The sequence below is a fragment of the Lissotriton helveticus genome, chromosome 1_1 (assembly GCF_964261635.1).
Source record: "Lissotriton helveticus chromosome 1_1, aLisHel1.1, whole genome shotgun sequence".
Classification (NCBI taxonomy): domain Eukaryota; kingdom Metazoa; phylum Chordata; class Amphibia; order Caudata; family Salamandridae; genus Lissotriton; species Lissotriton helveticus.
In genome coordinates, this window is record NC_136057.1 from 1,441,092,472 (window position 1) to 1,441,111,205 (window position 18,734).

The following is an 18,734-nucleotide window of genomic DNA, read 5'->3' on the forward strand; positions in this document are numbered from 1 at the left end:
AAAGGACCTGCCACCAAGGCTAGCTTTTCTGGCTCGTGGAACGAGCAGCTGAAGCAGGGAATTAGATCGCAGGCGTCTCTCCTGATGGTAGCGGGGGAGTCTGAGTTTTAAGTAGTTCGGACAGGTCCCCCTTAGCGCTCTGAACGCCAGGGTTAGGGCTTTGAATTTTATTCTGCTTGCCACTGGGAGCCAATGCAGTTCGCGCAGATGCGGAGAGACATGCTGTCTAAAAGGGATGTGCTTTATCAGTCTCGCAGCCGCATTCTGCACGATCTGCAGGCGCTGCACCAGATATTTAGGCAAGCCAAGATAGAGGCTGTTCGCGTAGTCCAATCTGGATGTAACTGTCGCATGGACTACCATTTTGCGACAATCTTCTGGTAGAAGAGAAAGGAACTTACGGAGGTTCCTAAGTTTGTGAAGACATCCAGATGTGACCTGCTGTATATGAGAAGAAAAAGAGAGACTCTCGTCCCATCTTACTCCCAAATTCTTCGCATTGGTACTGGGGGATGGTGGTGGACCCATTTCAGGAGGCCACCACAGGTCCGAAGGGGGGTGAGTGTTTTTACCAAAGAATACCACCTCAGTTTTGCCTGCATTCAGTTTTAGTTTATTGGCATTCATCCAGCTGGCCACATCTCGAAGGCAGCCCCTCATTTTACTAAAAGCTGCCTCTGACACATCCAAACAGGGGAAGACTAATTGCGTATAATCTGCATACGAAATCGCCTTAACCCCCCATTTGGCAATCAGGGTAAAAAGTGGGGCTAAATAAACATTAAAAAGTAAAGGGCTGAGTGCCGACCCCTGAGGAACGCCGCACAAGAGGCGTTTTGGCTTAGAGGAGAAGGTGCCCAGGGCCACTTTCTGGGAACGGTCTGTGAGGTAGGAGTGGAGCCAACTCCGTGCCTTGTCTTCCAGACCAATGTCCTCCAACCGTAGCAGCAATCTGCCATGATCCACCGTATCAAACGCGGCTGATAGATCCAGGAGCACCAGCATAGCTGATGCTCCTGAATCTAAGGACCACCTAATCGATTCAGCCACCTCGATAAGGGCGGTCTCGGTGCTGAAACCTGATCTGAAACCTGACTGTGTTTCATGCAGAATCCCTTTTTCCTCAATAAAGCTATTGAGTTGTCGTTGTATCAATTTTTCGAGCATTTTGCCTGGGGCTGCTAAAAGGGAGATTGGGCGGAGATTACTTAAGTCATCAGGGGCGCCATTGGGCTTCTTTTTCAGAGGTAGAAGTGTGGCGTGTTTCCAACACTCAGGGAACATACCTGTTGCAATGGACGTATTCCAAATATGTAAGAGTGGTAATACAATTGAGTCTGACATCATTTTCCAAAGCTTGGGCGGGCAGGGGTCATCCGGGGCCCCTGATTTGCATTTTTGTAATTCCTTCAGTGCCTCAGGGAGGGAGATAGGATGGAATTGAGCTAGGGAAAGGGAGGGCATCACATTTTCAGCCATGTCCGTCATTACTGTGGGCTCGGGGCTAGTGAAGGTATCATAGACTTTCATAATTTTTTTATCAAAGAAGTCCGAGATGTCTTCACAGAGTCTCTCTCCGACGGAGTGACTTCAGTCTCAATAGCCCTAGGTTTAAAAAAGGATTGGACAATCTTGCCTCTTGACATCTTGTGACTGACCCAGCCTTAGTACCTTATCTATTCAGTTGTACGTGATAAAGTTATAGTTGTAGCCTATCCCACTGTTTAAGACCGATAGATGTCAACAGAATATCTAGACTGAATAAGAGGAAACCTAAGCTTAACAATCTCCAACGAGTCCAACTGATCACCGACTCGCAAAATCAGAACACAAACATAACAGGGAAAACACAAAAATGCCTACTGCTTAACTGTCGGTCATCAGTTAAACATGCCTCTGACATAGCCGATCTCATCATTAACCAGGAAATAGACATAACAATCCTTACGGAAACATGGCTATCAGAATCATCGTCCCCGGTTATGGATCTTCTGGTGCCCCCTCACTACAATATTGTGAGACTTGATAGGCTAAGAAAGACAGGAGGTGGTATAGCCTGCATTCATCGATCAGACCTTGAAGTCAGCCAAATACAATCCGACCCCCTAGATACATGTGAATACCTAGGTCTCAGTATAAGATCGAACAACATTCAAAGGTGCAACCTGCATACCTTCTATCACCCACCGGGTAATAACAATATGACCTTCATAGACCAGTTAATGGAGATCATCACGGCAAACTCTAACACTGAAATAAATAACATATATCTATGAGACTTCAATCTTCATTGGAATGACAACAACGACAAACAGGTCAACGCTCTTAAAGACTTTTTATCAGAACTAAATCTCTCACAAGCTTGCATACAACCAACTCACTCGAAAGGAGCTATTTTGGACTGGGTAATTTCAAAAATAGATATTACGTCAGTCCTCTCAATAGAGCCGTGTGACTGGTCAGATCATCATGCCATAACATTCCTGATACCCACATGGAGGAAGATAAAAACAACACAACCTGTGAGAAGCACAAGATGGATGCGAGATTCCAGAGATGCAAACACGGAACTACTAAGTGAAAGATGTGAGAAAGACCTAAACCTACCTCACAACCTGCAGAATGTGAACGATCTAACCAATCACTACACTACTACAGTAACAAAAATAGTCGACGACATCTTGCCACTAAAACAGAAAAGAGTTACAGAGAAGGTGAAACACCCTTGGTTCAATGGGACATTGAATGAAGACAGGCAAATATTGAGATTGGCAGAAAGGAAATGGAGACAACACCCATCATCCCCGGAACTGAAATCCCTCAGAAAAATCAGAAATGAATACAACAAAAAGATTCTTAACTCCAAGAAGGAATTCATTAGATCCGAATTAGACAACGCCAAAAACAGACCACGGAAATTATTTGAGATCTTAAAACAGCAATCAAATAAGCTGGCCAAAACTGCCCAAGAAATCACAAATACGCAACTAAGCTGTGAAGAATTCTCAAACTTTTTCACCGACAAAGCTAACACTCTGGAAAGAGAACTCAAGAATGCAGCAGACAACCTGGAACTCTATACACCATCATTGGACACTAACACAGCGAAAACGGTGGATAATGTGATAAAAAACAAGGCTCAATGGGACACTTTCAAAATATTGGATCAGAATAGCATTGCCAAAACGCTATCAGACATCAAACCCAATAATCACTACAATGACCCACTACCCTCAAAATATTTGAGGGAAATCCGCCGTACAGTGATTCCAATATGGACAGAAATTGTAAATGCCTCCCTATCCCAAGGGAGCCTCCCAGAATGTCTAAAAACAGGACAAGTAGTGCCGATCATCAAAAAACCTACGGCGAACCCAGCAGATCTAAATTATTACCGCCCAGTAACTAACATTCCTCTTCTTGCCAAGCTTCTCACTATTGGATGAATGCCAATCGGGATTTAGAACTGGACACAGCACGGAAACGGCGATTCTACACATAGTCGATGATGCACTTCAAGCATTAGATCACAATCGATCTTGTCTGCTTATCCTACTTGACTTGTCTTCTGCGTTTGACACGGTTAACCATGAAAAACTATTGAACAGACTCCATGAAAGGATGGGAATATCTGGTAAGGTGCTGAGTTGGTTTCAATCCTTCCTACAGAATAGAACCCAAAGATTTCTGATCAACCAAACTCTGTCACCTTCAAGCCCTAACGCAATCTGAGTTCCACAAGGATCTACATTATCTCCCTCATTGTTTAACCTGTATATCGAACTCTTAACAGAGATTCTCCGAAAGTCCAAAATATCCTACCACATGTACGCGGATGACACACAGATATACATTAAGATCACATCCCTGGATGACATCAATGTAATGAATGAGGCCCTAAAAATGACGCTAAAATGGCTAACTATTAATCATCTGAAGCTAAACGCACATAAAACAGAATTCTTACTTATCTCACCACAAAAGAATCAATCTGAAGTGAAGGAATGGTCCAAATTGATCACAGCACTAAATTGCACCCCCACCCTAATTGACTCCGCGAAATCACTAGGAATCACATTGGATGAAAACCTCAACATGAAAGCCCACATCAAAGCAATGGCAAAAAGCGCCCGTTTTCATCTGAACTACTTAAGAAAAATGAAACCATATTTAACTGACGCAGATTTAAAACAAGCTGTGCAATCACTGATCTTTTCGAGGATTGAATATGGAAGCACAACATTGGCAGGGCTACCAAAAATATCCACGGCACTATTAAAAGCATGCCTCAATGCAGCAGCTAGACTTATCACAGGATCGAGGAAATTCGGCCATATCACCCCTCACCTGAAAGCTTTAAACTGGCTACCTTACGAAGCCAGGATACAGCTAAAGATGGCGTGTATCGCCTACAAAGCACTTCATCACAATACTCCCAGAAACCTTGCCCAAAAAATTGAATTATCTGGAGGAAGCAGACCAGCCAGGAGTGCCAAGGAACTGGTACTGAGACCACCCATTTTCAGGAAGAAAAAAACCTATGATAGAGCATTCTCAGGAGCAGCCCCTAGAATCTGGAACTCTCTTCCCCCGAACATCAGAAAAATCCCAAACTTAGCTATGTTTAAGAGAGAAACCAAGTTATTTCTAATGAGTAAGTTCCTTACGTAATCATTTTCTCTAGGCGCTAATTCTTCAACTCAGAGACGTTTAAGATGTTCCATTGACTGGAGAACATAGAAGACAAAGGAAAGACACTTGAAACAAGCATATAGAGGAAGTTTGAATATTCCAAGTATAACTATTATCTCACCTACCTCAGAACACTACTTTATTCTTTATGACCTTGTAACCCCTGTAAACCATTATGATAGTATTACTAACTAAAACTGTCTAATGTAATCTCATGCTTGTAACTGTGAAGCGCTCTAATACCCAAGGGTCTTGTTCGCGCTATAGAAAACTGTAAAATAAATAAATATGTGGTACGGATTGCAAACTTAATTTGTGATCTTCTTTCCAGGTGGCCCTCCCCAAACCTAAAGAGAAGCCCCCAGTTATGAAGGAAGTGGGAAACAGGTATGTGGCCACAAGATTGCTTTGAGACTCAATGTATTGTGGATGGATGTGGGGATAAGACTCATTCTGAGAATGTGCTTATCAACATATCTAGATTGCTTTTGGGTCAGAACCACCTAGTTTCTGATCAACAAGCATTCTTGTGATTTTTTACTGTTAATCTGATATTGTATAACATGGTGGATGGGTAATGAGAGTCTCATAGGAGAGGTTGCCTGTGTGTTGGTGATGGAGACGTCCTCATAGCATGAAAGGGTGCATGTGTATTGATGTGTTGGTTCTCCTGGTGCCGGAAGACATGTGGTGGTAATGAGGTGATCCTCTTGTGGTATGCATATCTATGTGTGTGTTTACAGGTGTGTGTGTGTATGCATTTGTACCTGTGTGGGTGTGTGCACTTTAGTGTACCATCTACATTTTTTTCTGGGTGTGCAGCAGTGCAGTGTTTGTGTGCTCTGTTTACTGAGTGGTGTGCGCTACTAAGGCATAATACAGGGCACCATACTTGTGAACGTGTTACTATGAGTTATATACAAATATCTAATAAACATCAGCATGTAAATTAAACATGCCAGTTGGAGCTAATATGCCAGCGAGCATGCAGGGTCTCTTTCCTTCTGAAAGTGGTAACACCATTTCATGTGGGCCAATCTGTCACCTTGCCCACTTTCTATGCTCTGCCGCATCCCTCTAGGAAGAGGAGCAACTCCATCGTCTTGACCCAACAAGAGCATTGTCGTTCTACTGTGACCACACAAAACAGTTCCGGGTGGACGACCAACTCTTTGTGGGCTAAGTGGGAGCGAAGAAAGGTCACTGGAGGAGAGTAGGGTCTGCTTCCTATGGTTACCCCCACGTTTTGCTGTGATTCTCTGTTTTTTTACTTTAGTGTGGCTGTGGAACTGCTAATCAGGCCCACAGCCCAGCTGTTCTCTCTCTAAATTGATACCATGTACTTTAGGTACATACCAGAATGGTTACTGGGTCACCCTTGTGTGCCCCTGTATAGTGTACCCTAGGTACCCAGGGCATAGGTGCACCCTAGGCCTACCAGGGGCTGCAGCATGGATTGTGCCACCCCTGGTTTGCCTTCCAAACTGACACCACAGGTCTGTTCATACAGCCTGGGTAAGGTGGTGTAATCACCCCTTACTTAGATATAGTATACCTACATCTATATACATATATAGACACATATACACCTATAAGCCACTCCTAAGGCAGACCTCGACAATCCTGGAGGTAGAGTGCTTGATTTTATGTGAGAGGGCGCCCTAGCATGAGCTGAGCCCCTCTGCAGCTTTCGGAACCATCTCCTTATAGCTGTTCTATGATATAGCCGTACCATATACACTTAAGTGCATTATAATCCTCGCGGTTAATGCTAACTTTGGTTTGGCTTTATCAAAATATGTCGTGTAAGGTGTCAAACACTTTGGAATACTTCCCCCCCCCCCCCCCCCCCGCCAGTTCTGTCGGCTGGGGTAGCATTCCACCCTTCCATAGGGAGAAGACATGTAGTTACTGGTTTACCCAGTTAAAGTTAAACAGAACCTCAGCATCACAAAATGGAAGCTGCTGCCACAGACACGAGTCTGCCCTCCTGCTGCTGGACACAACTCTGGCAGGGGAGGTCTGGACAATAGGTTTCCTGCCCAGGGAGGTGCTGGCACCTCCCCAGACAGGCTCTTTGTGTATTGGGGCAGAGAGGGCTGCATTCAGTGAATGCTTTCCAGACACTGCCTGGGACACACTAGGTGCTCCATGCATTTCCCAGTTCAAACCGGTTGCTGGGGCACTCAGCCCCAACTCGGGCGCAAAACTGGACAAAGGGGAAGGGGTGCAACCACCTCCACCCCAGGTCCACCCATAGGAGGGACCTTAGAGTTAGTCCAACCCCTAAACTTACTATAAGTATAGAACCCCAGTCCCTAGCACTTTAGATTATCCTGGACGAAACTCTGCAACATATATTCTGGACCTTCGACATTCCATTCCGACTGGAAGATGGAAGAAATCTCCCTTGTGGTCAAGGAGTGACCACCCTGTTCAAACATGAAATATAGACCGTGTTAGGTTACTATATAATTCCAATGTCCAGTCGGACATGGAGTTTTACTCATATTATGTTCAAGAGATGAAATCAAAAATGCATGAACAAAAACATTTATAGTAGGGCACAGTCCTGTACCTTACAGCAAAGGGGAAGTGCGGGGAAATAGATTAACAAACATAGTTTACACAAACAACAATTACAGGCAAAGACTGAGCGTTGTGGCCACTTGTATTCAGTGACAAAGATAAATCAAGTATAGCCAGAAATAGTGGTCACAAAGGTTAGACACAATGGTTACTTATGGCACTATTAGAGAAAGTTGACGTTTCGATCCCTTGCTCAAAAATAAATTGGGATCCTCATCAGGACTAGAAATTAACATTTTCCTGGTGTATTTAATTACGGCCTGTTGAAGAAACATGAAGGAATTAAAATCTGACAGCTTGTAAATATTAAAAGCACACTTCGGTCGATTTCAGACGATAAAGATTGTGGAATAAAAAGTGAAGTAAGGGTGGTTGTGCCTGTGACACATTCGTGACAAGGAGTGTTTTTGGAGAACCATACATTTCGTAATCTTAATGAATGCCCATGCTCAAAAACCTATTAAGGTCTAAGGTACTGTGGTGGATATATAAACACATTCGAGTTACATGTTACTCCATTATCCGATCCTGTGTTGGACATATAAACATTCAATTTACATGTTTAATTCGTTATCCGTTCCTGTCCATAGGGATCTGAGTAAGTGCCTAGACAGAAGTGGTGGCCACTGAAAAAGTGCGCAATTCGTGAAATAAAACGGCGCGGTGCGGTGTTGGTGCTCAACTTAATTAGCATAAGCTGATTTCAACCCTCTGGCTCGGCGCGAGCGAAAGCATGACGGCCAGTCTGGTGTGTCTTAGTTAGAATGTCGGGTGAATCTTAAAAGTGACTATCTGGAACGAAGTAGGTTGATTGAGGGAGGGCTTGCCAGGGGCCACGGTCCATAACGGGCACATGCCTATGTGGGTGAGGATTAGAGCAGCAACCCGTCTGAGCAGGGAAGATTCCGACCGCTGTGAATGAACAAGGGGTTGAAATGAGGTAACCTTAATCAATTGGGCAGAACCTAGTAAGTTCCGAACGGGAATCATGGCGCCTACCTCATTGGTCTGAGAAGGCAGTGTGTGGCCCCTAGCCAGGGGAGACCAGCCGGTCGTTGGGGTCCCTGGGAGGGCTGCCAAGTGAATACCTCGTGGTCGAGGGTTTGAGAGGGAGGATCCGCTGCAGAGTAAGGAGAAGCGCTGTGCAAGTGGGACCTCTTATAGCGGGGAGGGGGGATTTTTGGGCATGGCCCCGGCAGTGTCAGCTTCTTACCTAGATTGCGGTGGTGATGGTATCAATCAATCAATCAATCAGAACACTTGTTGAGCGCGCTACTCACCCGTGAGGGTCTCAAGGCGCTGAAGGGGGAGGGGTGCTGCTACTGCTCGAAAAGCCAGGTCTTCAGGTGTTTCCTGAAGGTGAGATGGTCCTGGGTCATTCGTAGGTGTGCGGGGAGGGCGTTCCATGTTTTGGCTGCCAGGTAAGCGAACAATCTTCCTCCGGCGGTGGTTCTGTGGATTCGTGGGACGGTAGCGAGGGCGAGGCTGGCGGAGCTGGCGGGTGGGAGTGTAGAACGAGAGGCGGTTGTTGAGGTATTCGGGGCCCGTGTCGTGGAGCGCTTTGTGTGCGTGGGTGAGGAGCCTGAATGTGATCCTCTAGTTGACGGGCAGCCAGTGCAGGTTTCTCGGGTGGGTGGATATGTGGCTGTGGCGAGGGATATCGAGGATGAGTCGTGCGGAGGCGTTCTGTATGCGCTGTAGTCGTTTCTGAAGTTTGGCGGTGATTCCTGCGTATAGGGCGTTTCCGTAGTCCAGTCGGCTGGTGACGAGGGCTTGGGTGACCGTCTTTCTGGTTTCGGTGGGGATCCACTGGAAGATCTTTCGGAGCATGCGCAGGGTGTTAAAGCATGATGCCGAGACGGCGTTGACTTGCTTGGTCATCGTGAGGGAGGAGTCCAGGATGAATCCCAGGTTGCGTGCGTGGTCCAAGGGTGTCAGTGCGGAGCCCAGAGCTGAGGGCCACCAGGAGTCGTCCCAGGCGGACAAGGATTGTCCGAGGATGAGGACCTCCGTTTTGTCTGTGTTCAGCTTCAGGCGGCTGAGCTTCATCCAGTCTGCAACGTCTTTCATTCCTTCCTGTAGGTTGGTTTTGGCGGTGGCTGGGTCTATGGTGAGGGAGAGTATCAGTTGGGTGTCGTCGGCGTAGGAGATGATGTAGATGTTGTGTTTGCGTGCGATGGTGGCGAGGGGGCTCATGTAGATGTTGAAGAGGGTCGGGCTGAGTGAGGAGCCTTGGGGTACGCCGCAGATGATCTTGGTGGCTTCTGAGCGGAAGGGAGGGAGGCGGACTCTCTGGGTTCTGTCGGAGAGGAACGAGGTGATCCAGTCCAGGGCCTTTCCTTGGATCCCAGTGTTGAAGAGGCGGGTTGTTAGGGTGCGATGGCATACGGTATCGAAGGCTGCTGAGAGATCCAGGAGGATGAGGGCGGGCGTTTCTCCGTTGTCCATCAGGGTCCTGATGTCGTCGGTGGCCGCGATGAGGGCCGTCTCGGTGCTGTGGTTGGCTCGAAATCCAGACTGGGATGGGTCGAGCGAGTTGTTTGCCTCGAGGAAGGCAGTCAGCTGTTTACTGACAGTCTTCTCGATGACTTTGGCCGGGAAGGGAAGAAGAGAGATGGGGCGGAAGTTCTTGAGGTCTTTGGGGTCTGCTGTGGGTTTCTTCAGCAGGGCGTTGATTTCTGCGTGCCTCCAGCTCTCGGGGAAGGTGGCTGACGCGAACGAGCTGTTTATGATGTTCCGGAGATGGGATGCGATGATGGTGTCGGCTTTGTAGAAGATGTGATGGGGGCATGGGTCCGAGGGGGAGCCGGAGTGGATGGAGTTCATGATGTTGGTGGTGTCTTCAGCCCTGGTGGGGGTCCAGGTGCTGAGGGTGGCGGTGGGGGTTGCTGGTTCAGTGACTGGAGGCGGAGTCTGGGGTCCGAAGCTGGTGTGTATATCTGCGATATTTCGGTGGAAGAACGTGGCGAGGGAGTTGCAGAGTTCTTGTGACGATGTGATGTCGTTGTTGCTGGCGCTGGGGTTGGAGAGCTCTTTGACGATGTTGAAGAGTTCCTTGCTGTTGTGAGTGTTGTTGTCTAGTCGCTCTTTAAAAGATGTCCTTTTGGTTGTGCGGATCAGCTGGTGGTGTTCGCGGGTGGCGATCTTGAGTGCTGTCATGTTTTCTGTAGTTCGTTCGTGGTGCCAGGTTTTTTCGAGGGATCGGTGGGATTTCTTTGATTCTTTGAGGGTGTCTGTGAACCATGAAGTTTTCCTGTTGCTGGTCGTGCTAGGGAGGTTCTTTAGTGGTGCGAGGTCATCGGCGCAGTTGGTGATCCACTGTGCGAGGTTGAGGGCTGCGTCGTTGGTGTCGGCGGTGTCGACTGGCGGGTTCTGGCTGAGGGATAACTGGAGCTGGTCTGTGGTGATTTTGCTCCAGCATCTACGGGGAGTTTGTTGCGTGCGGTGGTGGGCTGTATTCTTTTTGAATGTGAAGTGGATGCATCTGTGGTCGGTCCAGTGTAGTCCGGTGGAGCGGTTGAAGGATACGTGTTTGCTGGCGGAGAAGATGGGGTAGAGCGTGTGGCCAGCGATGTGGGTTGGGCTGTTCACCAGTTGTTTGAGTCCGAGGTTGGCGAGGTTGTCGAGCAGTGTGGTGGTGTTGTTGTCGCTGTTTTTTTCTAGGTGGAAATTCAGGTCTCCAAGGAGGATGTATTCTGGTGAGGCTAGGGCGGGCGGGCTGATAAAGTCGGCGATGGTTTCGCTGAATTGTGTGCGTGGGCCCGGGGGTCTGTAGATGAGCGTTCATCTGAGGGTGGTCTTGGGGTCGGTGTGAATCTGGAAGTGTAGGTGTTCGGCGGCGAAGAGGGTGTCTTCGGTGTTGGTCGTGATGTTGATGGTGTTCCTGTAGACGATGGCGATTCCTCCTCCTGATTGGTTGACGCGGTCCTTCCGGGTGATCTTGTAGCTGTCCGGGATGGCTATGGCGATGTTGGGGGCCGAGGAGGCGTTCATCCAGGTTTCCGTGAGGAAGGCGACGTCCGGTGCTGTTGTGTCGAGGAGGTCCCACAGTTCGACGGCGTGGTTGTGGACGGAGCGGGTGTTGAGGAGGATGCACTTGAGGTGGTTGTTGTTGTTCTTGCTGTGTTCGGTGGGAGGTACGCAGGTTCTGCAGGTGTATTTGCAGGCTTGGCAGGTGAAGGGTCCGTGGGTTCGCTTCGGGGGGGCTCGGTAGCAGGCGGGTGTTTGTCCGGTGTTGAGGGTGTGGGAGTCGTAACTCAGTCGGGTGCGGCGGGGGCCAGGGGTTCTGGCGCTGCCTCCATATGAGGGGTAGAGGGAGGGAGGAGCAGCTGGGAGGTGGGAGCGGGGTGGCCAATGGGGGTCGAGGAGGCGGGGCCGCAGGGATGCAGCGGCGGGAGGAAATCGGAGGGGGAGACGGGGCGGCGGGAAAAGGGGGCACACAGAAGTAAAATGAGCGCAGGTGTGAGGGGTACAGAAGGCAAGAGTGGCACGGGGGGGCAACATGGAACAAAGCAATAAAAAATAAACAATCAGGACGAGCAAAGACACAGTACTTAGCCTGGAAGGCGGCTAGAGTGGCAGCAGGAGCCGGGTCACGCAGGGGGAACACAAAAACGAGCACAGGGGTCAGGGGGGTACAGAAGTCAAGGATGGCACGGGGGGGCAACAAGGGTACAAGTAAATACAGAGAGACAATCAGGACGGGCAGAGCAAGTACTTAGCCTGGAAGGCGGCTAACGGAGGCAGCAGGAACCAGGACACACAGGGGGCTGCGGGGCGGTGAGGGGAGCGACCTACCTGGTGGCAGGGTCAAAGGTCGCTCGGTGTGCTCATGGCGAAGTCTAGCAGTGATGTGCTCTTCACTATACAGCACGATGGCCGGAACTGAATGTGGGAGGCGAGGAGCCCGGTTAAGTGCAACCTCGCGCTCTCCATTTTGGGAATGAGTCAGCGAGTAGGAGAAAGAGAGGGCGGACTGAGGGCAGTTGCTGGGAAGTGCGACCGCCATCTTTGTGCGAGTATTTGAGCGGATGTCTGGCGATTGAATGTGTGACCCCGTGACTTTGTGAGTCACAAGGTTTAATACATTATAGCCATATGTACAACGGAGCCCTATTGAGTGAAAATTAATAGCAGATGGTCTTGCGGGTTGCTATTAAAACCAGTGCCCAAGTGAGTGAGAGTGATAAGTGACATAATAAAGCCATATTTACAGTGAAACCATATTTACAATAAATGGGGAAGGAAAATTAGAACATGGAAATTCACTATTTGCGAGTTACAGTACAGATGTGATTACACAATCAGGGAGCAAAGTGAAGCCATTTGGGACAGGGAGTTTTCAAAGCAGTGTCATAATAACGTGGTAAAATCCTCACTTCTGTTGAGGCCAGTTCGAATTGTGTCAAAAAGTATTATTGTCTTTAGCTCTTCTCGGTTTAGCAATTGAGCCATGTTGCCTCCTCTTTGCGGCAGTTTGAGAACTTTCAAAATTGTCCAGCGAATGTCGTCTTCACTGTGGTTAGCAGCGGTGAAATGGTCCACCAGTGGTGCATTCAGTGTTTTACATCTGATGCGGCTTCTGTGTTGTCCGATTCTTGTTTTGGCTTTCTGGGTCGTTTGGCCTATGTACAGTTTCATGCATGGACAGTGTATTAGATAAATCACATTACATGTGTTACAATTAGAAAAGGTGCGACAATTCACTGTGATGTTATTGAAGGTGAAGTTTTCCCTTCAATAGTGAACTCACACACGTTACATCCACCACATTTTGCATGTCCTACAATGGGAGTGAGTCCCCAGACCGAATCTAATGTTGTGTGGGAAGGGGGAGTGGGCAAGGCTGCTCTGACTAGATGGTCTTTCAGATTCTTACTTTTACGAAAGGCAAACAATGGTCTCTCTATCTTAAGGGAACCTGCATTGATTATTGGCCAGTGATGCAATATCAATTTGCGTATTTTGTTCGACACTGGAGAGAAAGTGGTTACGCAAGCAATTCGTTCAAGTTCGTTTTTAGGTTTGGGGATCAGCAAGACATCGCGGGGGCAATACCATGCACGTTTGGAAGCATTCCGAACAATTCTTTTAGGATAGCCTCGATCTTTTAGCTTACAAGAGAGAATGGATGCTTCTCTGAAATAGTCCTCTTTTGAAGAACAGTTCCGTCTAATCCTCAAAAATTGCGAATAGGGGAGTGAGTCCCTTAGGGCTCGAGGATGGTTGCTTGCATAGCTCAGGAGCGTGTTGCGCTCGGTTGGTTTTCTATAGAGACGTGTAAGCAACTCACCCTCAGAGTGGAAAATCGTTAGGTCAAGGAAGGCTATGGCCGATTTGTCAGTGGTGATGGTGAAAGATAAGCCAGAGCAATTATTGTTTAACCAATGGAGGAATTGATGTAGTGTGTTGGTATCCTGTCTCCAGATGATGAAAATGTCATCAATATATCTGCGCCAGAGACAGATGCCTGGGTAAAATGGGTTTGTATGGGTAAGAATAGAACCTGTTTCTAATTGGTCCATGAATAGGATAGCTAAGTTTGGGGCAAAAATAGCACCCATGGAGGTACCCTTAATTTGTTGGTAATAGACATTTTCAAAGATGAAGAAGTTTCTGGTCAGGCAGACTTCAAGGACTTGAAGAATGAACAGGGTAGGGACCTGGGCGGACGTGGGCGAGAGTCAAGTATTTTCTGTATTACCAATAGGGCAGCTGTCTGAGGAATATTGGTATAGAGTGACTCTACATCCATGGTGCATAATGTGTCAGTGGTGGGATTGAATTAGTGGTGTTCGATGAGGTTTATCGTTGGACCACGTTATTATGACACTGCCTTGAAAACTCCCTGTCCCAAATGGCTTCACTTTGCTCCCTGATTGTGTAATCACATCTGTACTGTAACTTGCAAAAAGTGAATTTCCATGTTCTAATTTTCCTTCCCCATTTATTGTAAATATGGTTTCACTATAAATATGGCTTTATTATGTCACTTATCACTCTCACTCACTTGCGCACTGGTTTTAATAGCAACCCGCGAGACCTTCTTATATTCATTTTCACTCAATAGGGCTCCGTTGTACATATGGCTATAATGTATTATACCTTGTGACTTACGAAGGCACGGGGTCACACATTCAATCGCCAGACATCCGCTCAAATACTCACACAAAGATGGCAGCCGCACTTCCCAGCAACCGCCCCCAGTCCGCCCTCTCTTTCTCCTACTCGCTGACTCATTCCCAAAATGGCGAGCGCGAGGTTGCACTTAACCGGGCTCCTCGCCTCCCACATTCAGTTCCGGCCATCGCGCTGTATAGTGAAAAGCACATCGCTGCTGGACTTCGCCATGAGCACACCGTTGCATTGATACCATCCCCACCGTAATCTAGGTAAGACGCTGACACCGCCGGGGCCATGCCCAAAATCCCCCATCCCCGCTATAAGAGGTCCCACTTAAACAGCGCTTCTCCTTACTCTGCAGCGGATCCTCCCTCTCAAACCCTCGACCACGAGGTATTCACTTGGCAGCCCTCCCAGGGACCCCAACGACCGGCTGGTCTCCCCTGGCTAGGGGCCACACGCTGCCTTCTCAGACCAATGAGGTAGGCGCCATGATTCCCATTCGGAACTTACTAGGTTCTGCCCAATTGATTAGGGTTACCTCATTTCAACCCCTTGTTCATTCACAGCGGTCAGAATCTTCCCTGCTCAGACGGGTTGCTGCTATAATCCTCACCTACATAGGCATGTGCCTGTTATGGACCGTGGCCCCTGGTAAGCCCTCCCTCAATCAACCTACTTCATTCCAGATAGTCACTTTTAAGATTCACCCGACATTCTAACTAAGACACACCAGACTGGTCGTCACGCTTTCACTCGCGCCGAGCCAGTGGGTTGAAATCAGCTTATGCTAATTAGGATGAGCACCAACACCGCACCGTGCCGTTTTATGTCACGAATTGCGCACTTTTTCAGTGGCCACCACTTCTGTCTAGGCACTTACTCAGATCCCTATGGACAGGAACGGATAACAGATTAAACATGTAAATTGAATGTTATATGTCCAACACAGGATCGGATAACGGAGTAACATGTAACTCGAATGTGTTTATATATCCACCACAGTACCTTAGACCTTAATAGGTTTTTGAGCATGGGCATTCATTACGATTACGAAATGTATGGTTCTCCAAAAACACTCCTTGGCACGAATGTGTCACAGGCACAACCACCCTTACTTCACTTTTCATTCCACAATCTTTATCGTCTGAAATCGACTGAAGTGTGCTTTTAATATCATATCTACTAGCTGTCAGATTTTAATTCCTTCATGTTTCTTGTGATTCTTATCGGTCACTTTCCTTTTTGTTTCCCTGTTTTTTCACTCAACAGGCCGTAATTAAATACACCAGGCATATGTTAATTTCTAGTCCTGATGATGATCCCAATTTATTTTTGAGCAAGGGATCGAAACGTCGACTTTCTCTAATAGTGCCACAAGTAACCATTGTGTCTAACCTTTGTGACCACTATTTCTGGCTATACTTGATGTATCTTTGTCACTGAATACAAGTGGCCACAACGCTCAGTCTTTGCCTGTAATTGTTGTTTGTGTAAACTATGTTTGTTAATCTTTATCCCCGCACGTCCCCTTTGCTGTAAGGTACAGGACTGTGCAATACTGTAAATGTTTTTGTTCGTGCATTTTTTATTTCATCTCTTGAACATAATAAGAATAAAACTCCATGTCCGGCTGGACATTGGAATTATATAGTAACCTAACACGGTCTATATTTCATTTATTTTCTATTGTTAAACAAATGCTTAGGACCTTTGTCTTTTGAAGTAATATTGATACCCGTGGTCCTCAGCCTCTTTCGGGTCCCCTTGCGTATACAGAAACCACCCTGTTCAAACAGGCACCAACAGCATATTTGCCGGTCTGCATTTTCGAGGCTCCCGCCGGATCCCGAAGAATCTGCAACACAGGACGCGGACTTCCAGACATCTCTGACTGCGACCTTCGCTCACAGCAAAGCTGTGACCCGTGGCGGACACGAGAGACGTGGGACCGGAACTCCTGGACATCCTGCATTTTGCTACCTGCACCGACTTCCCGAGGTATCCCGAAGTTGTGCATTGGGTGCTTGAAGCCCCAGATCCGAGCACCTTTTGCACCGAAGCTCGAAGCCCCACACTCCACAAGTGGCGCGTGGGCCCGCTTTGTGCATTTCCGCTCAACGCGTCTTCGCGGTTCCTAGTCCGTTGGCTAGTGAGCCCCCTGGAAGACAATCCTTTGTTTCAACTTGCTTTCCTGGTTGCTCCAGGCTTGCTCCAACTTCCCTGCAAAGGATAAGTTTCACAGACCTTGCTGTTCTGCGCCGAAGCCAATCTCGACATCCTGCGTGGGTTGCGTTTGCCAAGCCTTGTTGGGTCCAATCCGGATACCGACAACGCAGTCAACTAGATCCTTCGTGGGACAGCTCGAATCCAGCTCCTGGTCATGGTCGACGCCTCCTGGTCCTCGTGGCTGAAGAGAAAAACTTCACCTTTTCACCTGAAATCACCCGACATCCGGTGGCATCTTTTTATTGCCGCCCTGGTCACTGGCTAGTGGCCCAGACTCTGTCTCCTCTGCTTTCAGGTTCTTCAGATCTTCGATCCACCTTTGGATCCACCCGGACACTTTTCCTCTGGTCGCTTGCAGCACTTCTTTGCTGATCTCCATTGAAATCGACGACGAAACCCGACACCAAAAGAGACCTATGCACCCGGCTTCCGTGGGTGAGGTAACATGAGTACTCTGGTAGTCTCGAGGGTATTGGCCCTCCTAGTGTCTAAGTCTAAAAGGGCTCCATCGTAGTTCATATAGCAGTGTCCTTAAATTGTAAATTTGTAACTTTTTTGTGTCCTATAGAAAGTCAATGGTAACCCGCGGCTGTGTTTAGACACTGCACGCGTCTCCCATGGGCCTACTACATCCTAACCCTTGGTTGTTCTGAGTAGCCCCAGCGATTCCACAGGCCCTAGGCCTGCTTTCTATTTCTCACGTGGTTCTTATACCACTATTTCAGTATATGGTTTGTGAGGCCCCTAGGGCAAAGCGTATACCGTGCAACTTATCGTATGCTAATTAAGTTCCTTGTATTGTACTTTTACCTCTGACCTCATAAAGAGTCCAGTGGGGTTGTGTTTAGAATAAATACATATATTCATTCATTCTAAACTTTATTTCGGTTTGTTTATGAACCATAAAAGTACAACAAAGAAAGAAAGCACGTTTGAAGCAATAAAATAATACACATGTTACATCCTATTTCATATACACAGTCCATAGGTTTCCATATGGTTGTGGAGTCCCGTTAAAATACTTAAGACAATAATTTATGTATGCACCGATTAAAAAGTTAAAATACAATAGAAGCCCAAAGTTTTCCTGGGACGGTTATCTAACAACAACCCAGGGAACTTTGTTGCTTCCGAAACATTCTCCGTCTTATTAACCACATAGAAAACAGGAATTTAGCAATAGCTGTAACTATTAGTGCATTAGTATCGGATTTTAAAATTCTAAAAAACTCTAGATAATTCCTAACTCCCAGGTTCACACATAGCTGTACAATCCATTTCTTTCTACTGTTGGAGTAGGCGGGACAAAACAAGATCACATGCATTAAGGTCTCGTTAGGGTCCTCACAACCTGGGCAGGGGCGAGCTGGACCCTCTTTCCATTTGTCTGTGTATGAGTGCAGAGGCAGTGTGCCGTATCTGAACTGTAAATACAATTTCTTTGCTAGAACCGGTTCAATCATATCTAATTCCTTCTCAAAGCTGTAAACATTCTTGAGATCTAAAAAGCTATCGGTAAAACTGGAGGGCATGGCTAATTGGAGAACTTCCTGTAGGTTATGATGTTTTATGGTTTCAGCCAGGGTTTGCCTCGAGGTAACTTGGCATGCGGCCTCCGGATTGGACCACAGGTTCTCCATGCCAATCCTGGACGCCTGGCCCCTTATGAATGATAGCCACTGTATCCTGCCTGCACCGGGACAGGCCATCACGATCTTCAGTTCTTCTCTATAGCTCTCAAGCTCCGGGACACTCCACAATCTTCGCCAATAAAGAAGTGGACGAGAGGCAATTGCTTCTGCAATTGGCCTCAAGTTTAGGTCCAGCCTTAGTGGAATTAACGGTGTATTTTTCGGTAGAGAAAGCAACTGTCTGATGAAGTTGTTCTCAGTTACACTGATCTCGCTTGCTGGTCGGTGCCCCCAGAGTTCCGCCCCATAGACAGTGGAAGATCTGGCTTGAACCTTATATATTTCTAGCGGTGCACTCACTAGTTTGTGCACGCAATTCCCCCCGCGGACTGTGAGAGCCCTAAATTAGCCCTAGACATTTGGGTGTCCCACCCCATTTTGTCATTCAGTGTCAGACCTAGGTAGACAAAG

At 47.4% G+C, this 18,734-nt stretch overlaps 1 protein-coding gene across 4 annotated transcripts in view; it reads left to right on the forward strand.

The window, feature by feature from the left end:
- Nucleotides 1-18,734, forward strand: part of CC2D1A (coiled-coil and C2 domain containing 1A) — a 322,722-nt gene that overhangs the window by 254,580 nt on the left and 49,408 nt on the right. For all 4 annotated transcript variants that reach the window (XM_078685567.1, XM_078685558.1, XM_078685572.1 and 1 more), the window contains exon 24: nucleotides 5,024-5,079. In XM_078685567.1, coding sequence (XP_078541693.1) covers nucleotides 5,024-5,079 — 56 coding nt within the window. The remainder of the gene's footprint in view (nucleotides 1-5,023; nucleotides 5,080-18,734) is intronic.